Source organism: Rhincodon typus, chromosome 32, assembly GCF_021869965.1.
Source record: "Rhincodon typus isolate 14 chromosome 32, sRhiTyp1.1, whole genome shotgun sequence".
NCBI classification, from domain to species: domain Eukaryota; kingdom Metazoa; phylum Chordata; class Chondrichthyes; order Orectolobiformes; family Rhincodontidae; genus Rhincodon; species Rhincodon typus.
This window is the reverse complement of record NC_063363.1, coordinates 29,821,197-29,837,763: the sequence shown is the minus strand read 5'-3', so window position 1 is coordinate 29,837,763 and position 16,567 is coordinate 29,821,197. Positions and strand designations below refer to the sequence as shown.

Here is a 16,567-nt window from a genome sequence, read left to right as displayed (position 1 = left end):
CAGGCCAAGCAGCATCAGAGGAGCAGGAAGGCTGACGTTTCGGGCCTCGACCCTTCTTCCTAGACCTTTCTTTCTTTTTTTCTGAAGAAGGGTCTAGGTCCGAAACGTCAGCCTTCCTGCTCCTCTGATGCTGCTTGGCCTGCTGTGTTCATCCAGCTCTACACCTTGTTATCTCAGATTCTCCAGCATCTGCAGTTCCTGCTATCTCTAAAGGACGTATCTGTTGGCATCTTACCACTTTATTCATACTCCGATTTACCCAGTAATTGATAATTCCCAACGATAACATGTGGAGTACATCTTTTAAATGTTCATTATGATAATCAGTGGATTTGGGCCTTTCCATTAGTCCTTCCCATGATCTTAGTATTTAAATCATTACCTGCAAATTGTATGGATTCAAATCTCTCTGGTCTCAGCCCTCTATATTGCTGTAAACTCCTCCAGCCCTACAAGTCTCTAAAACTTTTGACTCTTCTAATCGCCTTTTGTCCATCCCTGATTTTCTTCAGCTTACCACTGGCGGCTGTGCCTCCAGTTGCTTGGATCAAATTTCCTCACTAATTTTCCTCAAATTTTGTCTCTTTTTCAAGAGATTCCTAAAAACCACCTCTTTGACCAAACTTCTGTTACCTCTCCTCATAACCCTTACATAACTAGCTGTGAAATTTTCTCTGATAAAGCTACGATAACACTTTACAATGTCACAGATGCTCCATAAATACATGTGGCTGTGGAATGTGTAAAACATGCTGGAACAGACACAGTAAGTGAGCAAATACCCCTCTCATGAAAGAACAATGTGAGTCAGCCTTTTGCTGTTTGCTGTAATGGGGTTCAAAGTGAAAGTGAAGTGGGCTGTGCTACACATCAAAATTTCTACCTCCAATCATTATATTGTTTAATAAGTAAATTCAATCATTTCGTACACCCAGTGTGGAGACAGCAGCACAAAGGGAGATGGGAGGACAATGCCATTGTCATGACAATGCTATTCACCAAACTTAACTCCCACTGAATGTCATTGAATAAATCCCCAATATCCCAACTTTAGACAATAAAACACACACAGCAATATGTTACACAGGAGGTAAGGCACAGATGGGCACAGAATGTTGAAATAACATCATGTATCTTAAGGGGTAAAGCTTGGTTCATTAGTCAATGACATGCAAATACCAAGATATGTAATCTCTTTGAAACAAACTCCAGTCTGTTTCCTGCAAATAACAGACAGAGGCAACATCCATAGACAGAGTTCCTTCTGTTTCTCAGCGCAAGAATAAGAAGGAAAGCCTTGACATTTGTTGAGCTTAACGCTTTACAGTTAGTGAAGTTCATGGCAAATATTTTTCAAAGGAGACTATATGATATGGTGGTAATGTTTCTGGTCTAGTAAACCAGAGGCCAAAGCTAATGCCCCAATGATATGAGATCAAACCTCACCATGTTAGTTGGCAGAATTTAAGTTGGATCAATAAATCCCGAACTGAAAACTAACTGTCAGTGATGGTGACCATGAAACTATGATTGATTGTTGTAAAAGCCATCATATTCATTAATGTCCTTTAGAGAAGTAAAGTTGCCACCCCTACACAGTCTGACCCACATGTGACTCCAGAGTTAACTCTTAACTGCCTGAGGAAGCCACTGAGTTCAAGGGCAATTAGGGATGGAGAACAAACACTGACCTTACCAGTGACATCTACATCCCTTGGAAGAATGAAACAAGGTATAATTCTTATTGTAATGCAAACAACAATGTTAATTCCCAGATAAGTTTTAAATTGTTGGATATTTGGCAGAACACCAGACATAACTTATCTGATTTTTTTTTCAAAAAAAATATATTCATGGGATCTTTAATGAGCAAGCAGCTGCGGCATCTGTTTCACTTCAGTTGTTTCCGCCACTGTGTTGAGAGATCACTAATGATCCCAGCCTCATGGGTCAAGATCTGCTACCAGTACAAAATACTGACCAAATCTGGTACTTCTTTAATCAGGGTCACTCCACCTGACTTCAGTGACCATCAGAACTATCACCTTGTCTTCTCAGGTAACCAGTGGATGGGCTGAAGCATTGTTTTTATACATGACTGAAATTAATCAATCAATAACTTTATTGCAGAGTAGAATTGAGCGTGGTGCGGAACCCATCAGGTTCCTGATAAGTTGGTTAAATCAAAATTTTCCCCACTGAAATGTGTAGGTAGATAGCTGAACAATAATACATTTTGCATGTTGGCCATCAGTAGCCCACAATTTAAAGAAAATAGGCCGGAAAACATGGACTAACAGCCAGGAAAAACCCTAGGCAATATTATCTCCATTGACATAATTACCTATCAAACTGAGATAGCGTAAAGCACTTTGTACATCACCTTTTTGGTTGTTAGATTGTTACTGCAACAGGATTTCAGCATTCAGAGAGAATTATTGGCCAGGATAGCAAACAAATAACTGCTCTTTAAACAGTCACAGGATCCTTACAAAATTCCTGGAAGATGGGTGGCACAGTGGCTCAGTGGTTAGTACTGCTGCCTCACAGCATCAGGGACCCAGATTCGATTGCACCCTCGGGCAATTGTCTACGTGGAGTTTACACATTCTCCCTGTGACTGGGTTTCCTCCAGGTGCTCCAGTTTCCTCCCACAGTCCACAGATGTGCAGTTGAGGTGGATTGGCTGTGTAAAATTGCCCATAGTCTCCAGGGATGCACATGGTGAATTAGCCATGCTAAACGTAGGGTTATGGGATACAGTAGGGAGCTGAGTCTGGGTGGGATACTCTTTGGAGGGTTGATGTGGATTCGACAGGCTAAATGGCCTCCTTCTACACTGTAGGGATTCTATGATAAGCCTCTATGATTAGGTGCAACCTGTTATATGCATTTTCTGAAGGTCAGCATCTCTGACCCTACGGCACTCCTTCAATACGGAGGAGGGTAAGTCAGATACGAAACTAAATGTGGAGTTCAAGCCTAATTACCTTCAGAGTTAAAGGAAAATGTTCTGCCTAGTAGCAGTCCTTGTTAATGACCATAATAAGAATGTAAACCTAGGCAATAACATCAGCAGGCAATTTGATTGTTGGTGGCGTCACACTAGAGCATGACTGTTTCCTTATATAATGGTTACCAGGACACAGCATACACAAATGTTCCAGGTTGGAGGATAACAATCAGAGGATGTTATTATTGAGTCCTTGTTGCCCACAAACACTGGGGTTAACTGCTGGTCCCCCTCACTGCAGCACTAAGTGAGAGCAGCCAACTCGACATAAACTGGCACTGGTACTGGCACTGGGCATCTTAAATGCTATACTGTCTAAAGCCCTTACTCACAGAGGCATCACTACAGTCCTCCCATTTTCTCTCTAACAGGGGAATTGGAAAAGGACAGGCTGCAGTCTGCTTCCAAAATGATGGAGCAGATTTCCCAGTGTAAGTGAATGTGGGGCAGGGCTGTGTGCTACCACCATGTGCCAAGATTGCATCTTTGACCAGGCAATATTAGCCCACTGTCCAGTCTGGATATCTTCTCAAAGCAACTGTCATAGAATCATAAGATCCCTACTGTGTGGAAGCAGGCCATTCAGCCCATCAAGCATCCCATTCAGACCCACCCTTGTAACCCTGCATTTCCCATGGCCGTCCCAGCTAGCCTGTTATTACCCTCTTTTTTTTTTAACTGGATCAACACACAGCAATGAAGTCTCCCGACAACACTGGGGAAGAATGCACCTCAGGGCGACAAAGTGCCTCAAAATAGAAATACTGGTATAAGATTATGGCCATCGTGGGATGCATCCTACATCATGTGGATAATCCTTGGGGGTTTGCGGTTTGCCTTTAGATCTCTGGTGCAGTAATTATCTGTAAAACATCTCCCTCTCCCACACACACAAACAGCAACTCTCTGTCTACATACATACAGATACTGGTAGCTTTTGTGTCTCACAGTAGGTTTCAATCCCCTTCCTACAAATTTCACAATTTTTGCCGTCCAGTTTATCTGTTGTATATATATATTTATAAAAATATATAAAATGTGTGCTGGAATCTTCAGAATACCTAACATACACCGCGTATTTGGCTCAACATTTTAATGGCAAACCACGTCCAATCTCAGATAACAAGGTGTAGAGCTGGATGAACACAGCAGGCAGCTCCAATCTCATTCTGTTCATAAAAAAAACACCATCAGAGAGGTGGATTGGCAGAACAAACAGGACATAACAATGTATGTTTTAATTGTTCTTTTTGTCTGTGAATTTCAGTATTCTGCAGGTGAGGTCATTGAGTATTGGGTCACAAACGACAAAAGGGGAATCTCACAATGGGGAAGGGGTGAAATTGCCAAGTCAAATTCCCAAATGCATCAAAGCAGCATTAACTTAATTCAACTCCATGGAATAAATACATCTTGGGTTGGGGGGAAATCTATGCAAGAAAGTGGCATCAATGTTAATTTCATCAGAGGTAATGGAATTACAATGATTGCAATTGTGATTACATTTTAAAGCTCCAATCTTTGGAATGATATATCTCTGTGAGATTATTTATTTGCTGAAACTACTCACTCGTCATCTCGGATCAGCTCTTCCTCATCCGCCGCCTGCTTTCTCACGGGGGCCAAATTCTCCGTCTTCTCGTTGTAATTTCGGAAGCAGACGTTGAGTTTTTCGTCGAAATCGTTCACCAGGTCCTCCATGGACTTGAAACTGATGATGTCGGTGCTGAAATTGTCCAACTCGCCCATTTCTTCCAGGGGCTGTGTCAGTACCAGGGGGCTGAGGGATCCCAGCTCATTCAGACTTTCCTCTGCCTCTAACGGTGCCGGCTCCCCGGCTCGGTCCGGCTTCAGTTCGTAAAAATCCTGCCATTCCTCATCCAGGGTGACCAGCGGAGCTGCCATCGCGCCTGTGAAAAAAAAAACCCCAGAAGAAATCTATACCTTTAAAGAGAGAGAGGCTGTGCCAGCTCCAGAACCAGTGGAGAGACTGCGCACTCAACAAGGTGAGATCATCTCCGCTCAGACTAGAGAGAGAGAGCAGGCTCTCTCTATCTCTCTCTCTTCACCATAACCCACCCCACCCCCACCTCCTCCTCTCTCGGGGATCACTCTCTCCTTGATGCCTCTCCCCTTTCCTCCCAAGGGGACTGCATTGACCCTCACTGATACAGCCCTTCGCGACCTTAGCCAATTGATCTCATGACTCTCTGTGACCCTGACCAAGCTAACAAGAAAAGGCTTCAGCATAAATTCCACCATCACTCCTATCCCCACCCCCCTCCTCACAGTCCCCCTCAACCCACCCACTCAATCTCAGGCAGAGGGAGGGGGTGGTCACTGGTGAGGACAACATTCCCCCCCCCATCCTTAATTGCCCCTCAATTGAGTGGCTTACTTGGTCAATTTCAGAGGATGGTTAAGACTCAACCACATTTGAGTGGATCTGGAATCACATGTAGGCCAGACCAGCTAAAGATGGCAGATTTTCTTCCCTAAGGTGAACCAGATGGATTTTTATAACAATCAACGATAGCGTTGTGATAATGCGACCAGCTTTCTATTCCAGATTTTGTCATTGATTCAATTTCACTAACATGCTAAATTGCCTGTAGTGTTCAGGGATGTGTAGATTAAGTGTGTTATAGGGGGATGGATCTGCGTGGGCTGCTCTGAGGGTCAGGTGTGGACTTGTTGGGCCGAAGGGCCTGTTTCCACACTGTAGGGATTCTATGATTCTATGATTCTTGCTTAGGTGGTGATTGAATCCATGTCCCAAAAGCTCTTTGCATTGTCCAAAAACATTACAATTCCAGCACCACCTCCCTGTGAGAGTGTAATCCTCATCAATGACCCTTTCCCTATAAATTCCAAGGATAATTGCAGTGATCCACCCTGGTTGAAATCAGCTCATCCCAAACCCCCTTGCCCATTTCCTAACTCACTTCCCAAGTCCTGTTGAGCCATCACCTCTGTATTGACCTACATTGGCTTCACATCTAGCTACACCATAATTTTAAAGTTCTCATATTTGTTCCAAATGGTTTTACTTCCTCCCTATCTCTGTAACCTCCTCCAGCCCAGCCTGTGGGTCTGGAGTCACATGTAGACTCGATCCAGTAAGACAGCAAATTTTCGTCCCTGAAGGACATTAGTGATCCAAACATTTTGTTGCACCACAATCGATGATAATTGCTCCAGCTACCATTGCTAAGATTAACTTTAAACTCCAAATTTATTCATTGTATTTTAAATTTCAAGATTGCTTTGGTGGGATTTGAACCCAGGTCCCCAGGAAATTAACTTAAACTGTCAGGTTACAATTCCAGAAGCATTACCACTATTTTTGCAAGGTTGTGGGTCTGGAGGAGGCTATAGATATGGCGAGAGGGTGAGGCCATTCAAAACAAAGATGCACAATTTAAAATAGGTTGGTGGGAACCCAATGTGGGACAATGAGCATGGATGAACAGAATATAGTGAGAGTTAGGGAATAGTTTTGGGTGAGCTCAAGTCTATGAGTGTGGAATATGAGAGGCGAGTCAGGAGAGCATTGGAATAGCCAAGTCAGCAGGTAACAAAGGGATGGATGAGGGTTTTGGCAGCAGATGAGCCGAGGCAAGGAGGACGTGGGTGATGTTACAGAAGTGGAAGTAGGTATTCTTTGTGATATAAAGAGTATGGGATTGGCAGTTTGCCTAGGGTCAAATAAGATGCCAAGACTGAATTTGCTTCCCAGTTGCCAGATTTTTTTCTAAGAGACTGGTTTAAATCAAAACAATAATTTCTGTTTCTATTTGTAAGTATTGTCTCCAAAGCTACAAATTTGAAGCCCACTCCATGACATTGTTGCACCACCTTTTAGATACTTTGAATGGGAACTCTCCTGTTAATTACACTTTATTGATGCTCTGGGTGTCCCAAGCAAATGTACTTTGTAATTACATTGTTCCTTTGAGAGACATGCTCAAATGGTCAATTTACTGGGCACACCAGAATCTCAAACATTTTCCTGTTCCTGAAAAATGTCTTTCCCGAACGATGGAAGAAGACAGATATGAAAAGAATACAGATCTGGAACCATGCTGCTATGAAGAACTGAGCTTGGTACACCATTTTATTTTGATGGAACTGTTTTTATCTTACTGTTTCATTGGTATGTTTTATTTGAAGTGGTATAACTAAACAATCCAAAGATTTCCCCTCAATTCCCAATGAATTTTCTCACTTCATGATCTTTAAAATATGTGATATTTCATTATTGTGAAATCTTACTTGGGCTAAGAAATCTGGAACTCAATGATTTAGAGAAAACATTTCTAGTTTTTTTTATTCTTTCATGGGAAATGGACATTGCTGACCAGGCCAGTATTTGTTGCCCATCCCTAATTGTCCTTGGAAAAGTAATGGTGAGCCACCTTCTTGAACCTTTGCAGTCCATACCTTGAAGAAGGGAGTTCAGTGAAGGAACAGCAATATAGTTGCAAGTCAGCATGTAACCTTGAGAGCAATCTGCAGGTGGTGGTGTTCCTGTGCATCTTGTCCTTTATGGTGGGAGATGTCATGGGTTTGGAAGGTCCTATCAAAAGAGTTTGGGTGAGTTACTGAAGTGCATTGTGGTGGGGGGAGTGAATATTGAAGGTAGTGGATGGGATGCACATCAGAGGGTTGCATTATCCTGGATGCCATTGAGATTGTTGGATGTTATCGGAGCTACACTCATCCAGGCAAGTGGGGGATATTCCATTACATTCCTGCCTTGTGCCTTGTAGATATTGGACAGGGAAACATGAGGTGAGTTACTTGCCACAGATTTTTTAAAAAGATCTACTTCCAAGTCAAAATGTTGAGTGACTTGTTTCATAGAATCTACAGTGTGGAAACAGGCCCTTTGGCCCAACAAGTCCACACTGATCCTCAGATTAGCCCACCCAGACCCATCCCCCAATAACCCACCTAATCTACACATCCCTGAACACTTGGGGCAATTTAGCATGGCTGACCAATCCACCTCTCCTGCACATCTTTGGACTGTGGGAGGAAACCCACGTAGACATGAGGAGAATGTGCAAACTCTACACAGACAGTCACCACTGAACCTAAGGGGCACTTGCAAGTGGTGGTGTTCCCTCGTATCTTCTGTAGGCTGTTTTGCTAGATGCTAGTGGACATGGATTTGAAATTCCAGCCTCTGACCTTCTCTTGTAGCCACCATATTTTTATAGCTAGTGCTGCCCAGTTTAAGGTCAAAAACAAACCCCAGGATGTTGATAACAGGGGATTCAGTGATTTTAATGCCAACGGGAGATGGTCAGATATTCACTTATTGACAATGGTCATTTAGTGGTACTTACTTTGTCTTAACCCAAGCTTGAACATTAGCCAGGTCTTGCTGGGTATGGACACAGGCTAGCTTGGCATTTAAGGAGCTGTGAATGGTGCTGAACATTTTGTAATCGCCAGTCAAATTCCTACGTCTGACCTTACAATTCCCCCTCAGGATTGAGATGAAGTGGCAGTCTTCAATGTAAAATGAAGTCCTAGAGAGGGATTTAAACCTACAATCTTCCAGGGTTAGAGGTAAGACTGCTACCTCTGAAATAAGGCTGACTTGATGTAATAAAGAAACATTCAACATTCTGGTCAGAGTGTGAGCCATAGAAAGGTTTTAATGATACAGTGACAGAACTATATATAATGATACATTGAGTGACCAGGTAAGCAAAGTTTTGGTCACCTGTCATTTTAACCCTTTGTGGCTCAGTAGTACATTCTGTCTAATAATCATACCAAGGTACTGAACTGGAGATTAATATTTTTAGCATGACTTCAAATACACGATTTTCCCTTTTAAGGAGCAGTGGGGAAGTGCCAAACAGTCTCACAGACTGATTATCAGACATTTGAAATATATCACAAATTCCTTCTAAATTTTATTACATTAAAGATGCTTTATAAATCACAAGTTATTGCTGGTTTATGTGAGACATGCAGACTCAATGACGAAATCATATGTAACATAAACATATGCAATGATATAGAATTCATATAAAGCATGACATTTGGTGCTCACGTGTAGTATACTTTCTTGGATAGAGCCAATGTGCAGCACATTAATACTCCACTGTCACTGTGTAATTATTCATGTATAGCATTAAGGATTCAACACTTAACAGAACAACAACATTCATAACATACCATCGAAAGAAATGTTCAAGAGAGTTGAATTGAATTAGCTTTATTGTCTCATGTACTCACATGAGTACAGTGAAAAGTTTTCAAGTTGCTACTTACAGTGCCATCTGAGGTACAAAGGGACTTAGGTACAAAATCTTAAGTACAAAGCAGAAAAATAAGGAAAACAAAGTTAAAAACTTAAACGTTACGGTCCTTCTTACTAAAAAGTAGAAAAACAAATCCAGTCCTGAAGAAGGATAATACCTCAAACGTTGACTGTTCCTTTCCTCCAGATGCTGCCTGGCCTGCTGTGTTCTTGCAGCCTCCTGTTTGTACACACAGTTAATAGTTCAACACCATAAATGCCTGACTATGCTGGCTCACACTCCTCACAAGGGCCTGACCTCCCCCTGTTCCTGCTGCTGCTACTGCCTCAGGGTGCCTGCTCCTGCTCTCGCCACTGACTGCCCCAGACTGCCTGTTCCCGCTTTAACTGCCAGCTGCCCCAGCCTGCCTGGCCCTGCACTCTCGCTAGAGTCCCACCCTGGTGACGCTCTTGGCCTCCAGCCATTTCCATGCTCTGGACCTTGAAGGAGCTGTGATGCCGCTGACCGCCACAGTTCTGCCTGGGCACACCAGCCACCTCGTGGTCAACCGCCAAAGCCCCTAGCAGCTGCCATCACTGCCACTGCCTCCATGACCGAGCTCCTTCCAGAAGGTAAGTAAAGAAAAACTAAAAAAAAGGAAAACGTGAGAAAAGAAGGAAGCAAAATGGTGGGAGCAGACGAGTTCTGGCTCAGGAGCCTTCCTCTGCCACCACCTTCGAGTTACCAATAGAGAATTGTAGAATTAACCAAATACAGGGGATACTCACTCTCGTATGCTTTTACAATAGCGATAGCCATGGATGCTGCAGAATAATTTCTTCATGAGTCCTATTCTAGTGCTGGCTCGCCTTGGTTAGCTGCAAGATTACTCCACGGTCAAAGTAAATGAGAAGTGGGACAGATCTGATAGCAGGTCCTGCAACATTGACTAATGTACAGTAAAACAGAATCATAATGAGAGCCTAGATATTGGGAGTCAATTACTGAACAGCCAGTACACACAGCCGTTTCCATAATATCATCTCCATTATATATATGGTGTATCTAGTTTAGCATACTGAAGTAAAAATTGATTCAGTGCATCGAGCACCAGTTCAAATCTCCATCAACTATTGTGCTAAAGATCTAGCAGTTGATTGAGGTCATGAATTTGATGATGCTATAGGTGTGCTGAACTTTAACAGCTGTCCTAATAATGTCAAACATCTTGATCAGAGCCAGTACTTGGCAGCTTTACTGCTGCAATTCTTCACGTTTTCCTACAGTTACTTGTTGAACGTGTTCCTGGGAGGTTAATCACATAACCTCCCACATTCAATTATCCCCAACAAGTACAACAGTCCTTTACCCCTAACCTCAAATGAATTGGGATGAAAAAATTCTAATAATGATCCTAATGTTCCCATGATCTTTCTCCCAGTTTACTCTAAGCAATTTTGAAGAGATTAGTCATTGATTCCTGGGCCCTTCAGGATGACCATGGATAGTTGATTATCCAGTAGGTTGCCACATGCATTGAGCAGATTCCATGGTCTGAAGCTATGAGCCTCCTGCTCAAGGGGAGGTGATGGCCTAGTGGTATTATTGCTGGACTGTTAATCTAGAGACCTGGATAATATTCTGGGGACATGGGTTTGAATCCTGCCACGGCAATGGTGGAATTTGAATTCAATAACATATCTGGAATTCAAGATCTAATGATGACCATAAGTTGATTGTCAGGAAAAACCTAACTGGTTCACTAGTGTCCTTTAGGGAAGGAAACTGCCATCCTTACCTGGTCTGGCCTACATGTGACTCCAGGCCCCCAGCAATGTGGTTGACTCTGAAATGCCCCCTGGGCAATAAATGCTGCCTAGATGTCCTTATCCTGTTTATGAATAAAAGAAAAAAATATGCATTTGGTGAAATACCCCAGAATTTTTGTAACACCCCTATACATATGTTCCACATTCATTAAGGCTACAAGTACATAGATGATTTATACTGCATATAGGTTACTGAATGCAGCCTGAACTCTCTCCTTGTTATACAGTGTGGGCATTATAAAAGAGGAGCTTTTGCCTAGGTTTGGATGATTGCTCTTTAGATGGCCCCATTCAATAGCATTTTCTGTTAGCATCTTGCAGTTTGTTTACCCACTAATTTTAAATCACTAAGTAACATGTGAAACAGATTGTATGCAACCATTTCTGGCAAATAGCAATAAAATAGGAACAAAGGAACAGGAAGAGGCTATTCAGGCCCTTGACACTCTCTGCCATTCAATTAGATCATGGTTTATTTGTATCTTAAACCCACTTAACTGCCTTAGTTCCATTATCTTAAACCCCTTATGGCACATAAATCTACCTGGCTTAGTTTAGGAATTGTCAATTAATTCCCAGCCTCACCAGCTTCTGGGATAGAGTGTTCCAGATTTCCAATTCCATTTGAGTGAAGAAATGTTTCCCAACATCATTTTAATGAGCAGATCATAATTTGAGATAAAGACCTCTTCTTCTACACTCTTCCAATAAAGGAAGTAATTTGCTCTCTATCTATTTTATTAAATCCTTTAATTACCTTAAACACCACGACTGGACTACTGCATACTCAATGGAATGGATACCTTGTCTTTGCGATCTGTTAAATTAACTCTTTTTACCTCAGTGAAATTTTGGTAAAACTACATGGCACCCACAACAGGGTCAATATATCCTTCCTGAGGAGCAGTGTCCAGAACTCAGAAAATTGGCTCTTACAATATCATTTCCTGCACACGGGGGTGAAATTAGCAATTGACTGTTAAAATGCGATTTCATGTCATTTTACGTCTGCTTCAACATCACATGCTGTTGAATACCAGGCAGTGTGTAATACAGGTGGTCAAGTTAATATCTTCAGTTTTATATCCTCATTCATGGCCAATTTAATCCTTATAATGACCAGAGCAATTTTCACCTCTACAGTGTCTAAATCGTTAATGAATGTATCATTGGCAGTTTTTTATATCGATGAATTAATGGAGAGTAATGAGAGCATTTGCTTAGAGATTAAACTGCAAAGTAAATTTAATGGAATCTTAAGAAATCAAATTAAAGTAACTTTCCTGGAGGTAACAGTACATTGCATATGCTCCAGGGCCCATCTATTGTGGAAGGCCTCAAACATAAGTGCGGGGACGCCACATATCCCAAAGCCAGGAACACATGGGTATGGATGTAAACAAGGAAAAGACACATTCACTCAGACCAAACAGCTTCCTTAAGCACTTACTGCCTGGGCCATTAATGGCTATATTATCCACACTGTCTAGTTACAGCTTTTTGGAACAGAGACCTCATTACGTTGAGTCCTAATTTCATTCTTTTGCAGTGAAGCTGTAGAAATCATTGCCTTCCTGTACCCATCATCTGATATTATACTAGTCTTTGAACCTCATGATTGGCATCATCAATCACTGTTCTTCGAAGCATCTGAAGGTCCTCCTATGCTTTCAATCTTGCACCTAACCTGCACTGCAATGGCAAATACTCTAAATAGCTCCTCTGCAGAATCCAATTATCACTAAATGTAAGTGAAGTTTTTTTTTTGCCTTGACCATTCTAACCAAGAACCAATTCCATGTATTGATCACTTGTGTGAAGAGGAATTTTGGACATCAAATCCAAATTTGCCTTTTACTAATTTTATCCTGAGCCCCTTTGTTTTCCTCACAACTTAGCTAGAAATAAATTTCCTAATAGGATTGTATATTTTTTATTAACTTATATACATCAATAAGATTACCTCTTAGATGCCCCCTTCCTTCATAACCCAGCTCTCTACAATTCAGGATTTGTCTTGTAATATTCCCATGCACCAATGCTGGAAGGTGACTCCTGAAACTCAGTGACCAGACCAAACACAATATTTATGTGTGGTCTAATCAGTTTGATTGCAACTTCCTTTAACTTTTACCCATTTAATTCAACATCCTATTTGCTCTGATGAAGTCACCAAGACTTCAAACATTAGCTTGCTCTCTCTCCATGGGTGCTGCCTGGCCTGCTATGATCTCCAACATTACTTGTTTTCACCTTATTTGCTTACCTATTTGCTACTTTGCACTGGTTGGACATGCTGAGCAATTCTATCAAAGCTCCTAGATCTTTTTGAACATCACTCTTAGCCTTTCCAATACTATCCACTCAGTACATGTTCCCCATTTTATTTCTCCTCCTCTCCAGTACATTACACTTATCTGCTTTAAATCTTATCTGTCACTTATAAATTGTATCCTCTCCACTTTGTAATTCATGACCTATCTTTTCCAACCTCGCTTAATTTGGTACAATCTGCAAAGCTAACTAATGTGCATTCGATTTCTGAATACAAATTATCAAGGTAACAACAATTGTATTCAATCCTTTGCAACTCAAATGAATGCGGCAGAGTAGAGAGCACCTTATTCAGCTGTGGAGATCCAGTTGGGAGAATTGTCTGTCTATCCTCATTGCCTGGATTCCTGCCTGAATAAATAGTGAATTGATGCTTGGACAATATATCGTTGTATGGATACCACCTGTGGTGCTATACTTCAACAAGGATTGCTGCCTTCAAAACAGAAAGGGAGAAAATTGGATCAAAGACAAAATCTGCCATTAATTAAAACAGAATAGGTGGAGGTATTGGGCTTCTAGTTGCTCTGATAGCTTATTGAAAAAGCACTCAAGGCACAAATAAGGGTTCTCATCCTCTAGCCTTGGAAATTGGCTGGGGCAGAATCACAATGAACAATGGACAATGTTATACCCTCGTTTTAGTACACACCAGTTTTACATCAATGACTTTGCAATCAGCCTGACTACACAATAGAAGAATTGAAAATGTCTTGCTTCATCAAATGAATTCACTGTAGACTCTTCAATGAGAAAAACCATCAACTTAACTTGAATTGAGGCAGCATTATGATCAGTGTGAGTCTGTTACCTTCAGTTGCCATTTCAGTACGTCCATGGCTAACTGTGAAACGTTCCATAATATGTTATGATAGAACTAGTTTCTGTACAAAGACTGCATATCAATCAGTAAGGAATAAACAACTTATATAAATGGTGTACAAGTCACACTTGTGTCTGAAATCCTCCCTTATTTTAAAATTTATAGGCGTGTAATAAAGACTTTTAAAATTAATTTGTGGGATGCAGGTATGTCTGGTTAGACCAACATTTTATTGTCCAGAGGTGGTTAAGAGTAAACCACACTGCTGTGTGTCTGTAGTCACATATAAGGCAAACCAGGTAAGGACAGCAGATGTCCTTACATACAGGACATTGGTGAACTAGGTGGGTTGTTACATGTTGCATGTTCATCATTAGGCTAGCTTCTAATTGCAGATTTTTATCCAAACCGAAGTTAACCATCTGCCATGTACCCACATACCCAGATAATTAGCCTGGGGTTCTGGATTACTAATCCACTCACATTACTGCTATGCCACCGCCTCCCTATAATGGATTGTGTGCCTAAGAGATAGGAGCAGAAACAGACCATGTGACCTCCAACCTGCTCTAACTCTCAGAATGATCATGGCAGATTTGGCTTCATTTCCAATTTCCTGTTCTCTCCCCATATCCATTGACTGAGAGATCAAATACCTGTTTATCCATCTTTAAAATATCACTAGTATTGGAGCATCCACAGCTCCCTGGGGTAGACAATTTCAAAGATTCGCAATCTTTTGAATGAAGACATTTCAACTTATCTCAGTCCTAAGATTAACCCTTTATCCTGAGGACTGTACCACTGTGTTTTAGATTATCAAGCCAATGGAGATAACCTGCCAGTATCTACTCTTTCAAACAACTTCAGAATCTTTATAGTTCATTGGTATCACACCTCATTCTTCTAAACTTGAGAGAATATCAGCAAAATTTACTCAGTTTTTCACAGTAGACCAACCCTTTCATCTCAGGAAGCAATCTAGTGAACCTTAGCTGTACTACATCCAATGTAAGTATATTCTTCCTTAAATATTGTTACCACAATGGATCAGAACCCCGAAATACTACAGGAATTTTGAACTCTTACTTCCAAAATGTATTTTTAAAAAGTGGATAGAGAGATAAGGTGAATAGTAAGGCTTTTTCCCTGAGAGTGGGTAAGTTCAAAACTAGAGGGCGCATTTTTAAGGTGAGGGGAGAATAGACATGAGGGGCAACTTTTTTTACAGATTGTGGTTTGTGTGTGGAATGAGCTGCCAGAGGAAGTGATGGATGCAGATATGGTTACAACATTTAAAAGACATTTGGATAAGGACATGAATAGGAAAGGTTTGGAAACATACAGGCTAAACACAGGCAAGTGGGACTAGCCTGTTGTGGCAACATGGTCGGTGTGGACTGGTTCTCTGAAGGGTCTGTTTCCATGCTGTATTACTGTATGACTCTACGACTGTATGACAAAATAACAGCAGATGTAAATTCAGAGGCAGGCTGGCAAAAAATTCTGTGTGGGACCGATGGAATCTAGCACCTAAAAGTGTCAAAGAACATTCAAACAGATTGGATTGTGATCTCCTGAAATTACAAAAACAAACAAGTGCTGACAAAGAGATAGTAAGAACTGCAGAAGCTGGAGTCAGAGATAACACAGTGTGGAGCTGAAGGAACACAGCAGGCCAGGCAGCATCAGAGGAGCAGGAAAGTTGACGTTTCGGGTCTGGACCCTTCTTCGGAAATCTCCTGACAAACTCCTGCTCAGCAGGAAGCCACACCCTGTGGATTATATCCAAAACTGTAGAAACACCTTGTGTTTTATATACTTTGAAGAATACACAAAGACATGGGCTAAAAAGCCAGTTTCAGCTTTACTGGAGAGTGCTCCTGAGACTGAATGGTGGCATGTAGTCCAGCCCGGGCTTGAGTGTTCGCAAACTGAACAGTTTGGGCTGTCCCATCTGGAACCATACTAAGTTGGGGAATTTCACTCCTGTTCTGCTCAGAACAATCTGGAGACCAAATGTATACACAGTACTCCAGGTGTGATCTCACCAAAGCCCTGTACAACTGTATGTAAGACTTCTTTATTCCTGTATTCCAACCGCCTTGTAATAGAGGTCAACATGCTATTTGGCTTTCTTATTGCTTGCTGTACCTATATACTAATATTCTGAATTCCATGCATGAGTATACACAATTATCTCTGAACATCAATAATTACAAGTTTCGTACCTGTTACAAAAAGGCTGTTTCAGAGGAATGCCACCTCTAGGTGGCACAAAAAGTGTGCAGGCCCAGAAACTCCA

The 16,567-nt window shown here is 41.5% G+C and overlaps 2 protein-coding genes across 2 annotated transcripts in view; both read right to left on the bottom strand.

Annotated features, from left to right (window-relative positions):
- fez1 (fasciculation and elongation protein zeta 1 (zygin I)) overlaps positions 1 to 4,937 on the bottom strand; it is a 96,798-nt gene extending 91,861 nt beyond the window's left edge. Inside the window, exon 1 of the mRNA XM_048615339.1 lies at positions 4,584 to 4,937. Coding sequence (XP_048471296.1) covers positions 4,584 to 4,918 — 335 coding nt within the window. The 5' untranslated portion in view covers positions 4,919 to 4,937. The remainder of the gene's footprint in view (positions 1 to 4,583) is intronic.
- The window catches only part of hepacamb (hepatic and glial cell adhesion molecule b), a 361,487-nt gene that overhangs the window by 163,306 nt on the left and 181,614 nt on the right, over positions 1 to 16,567 (bottom strand). The window lies entirely within an intron of this gene.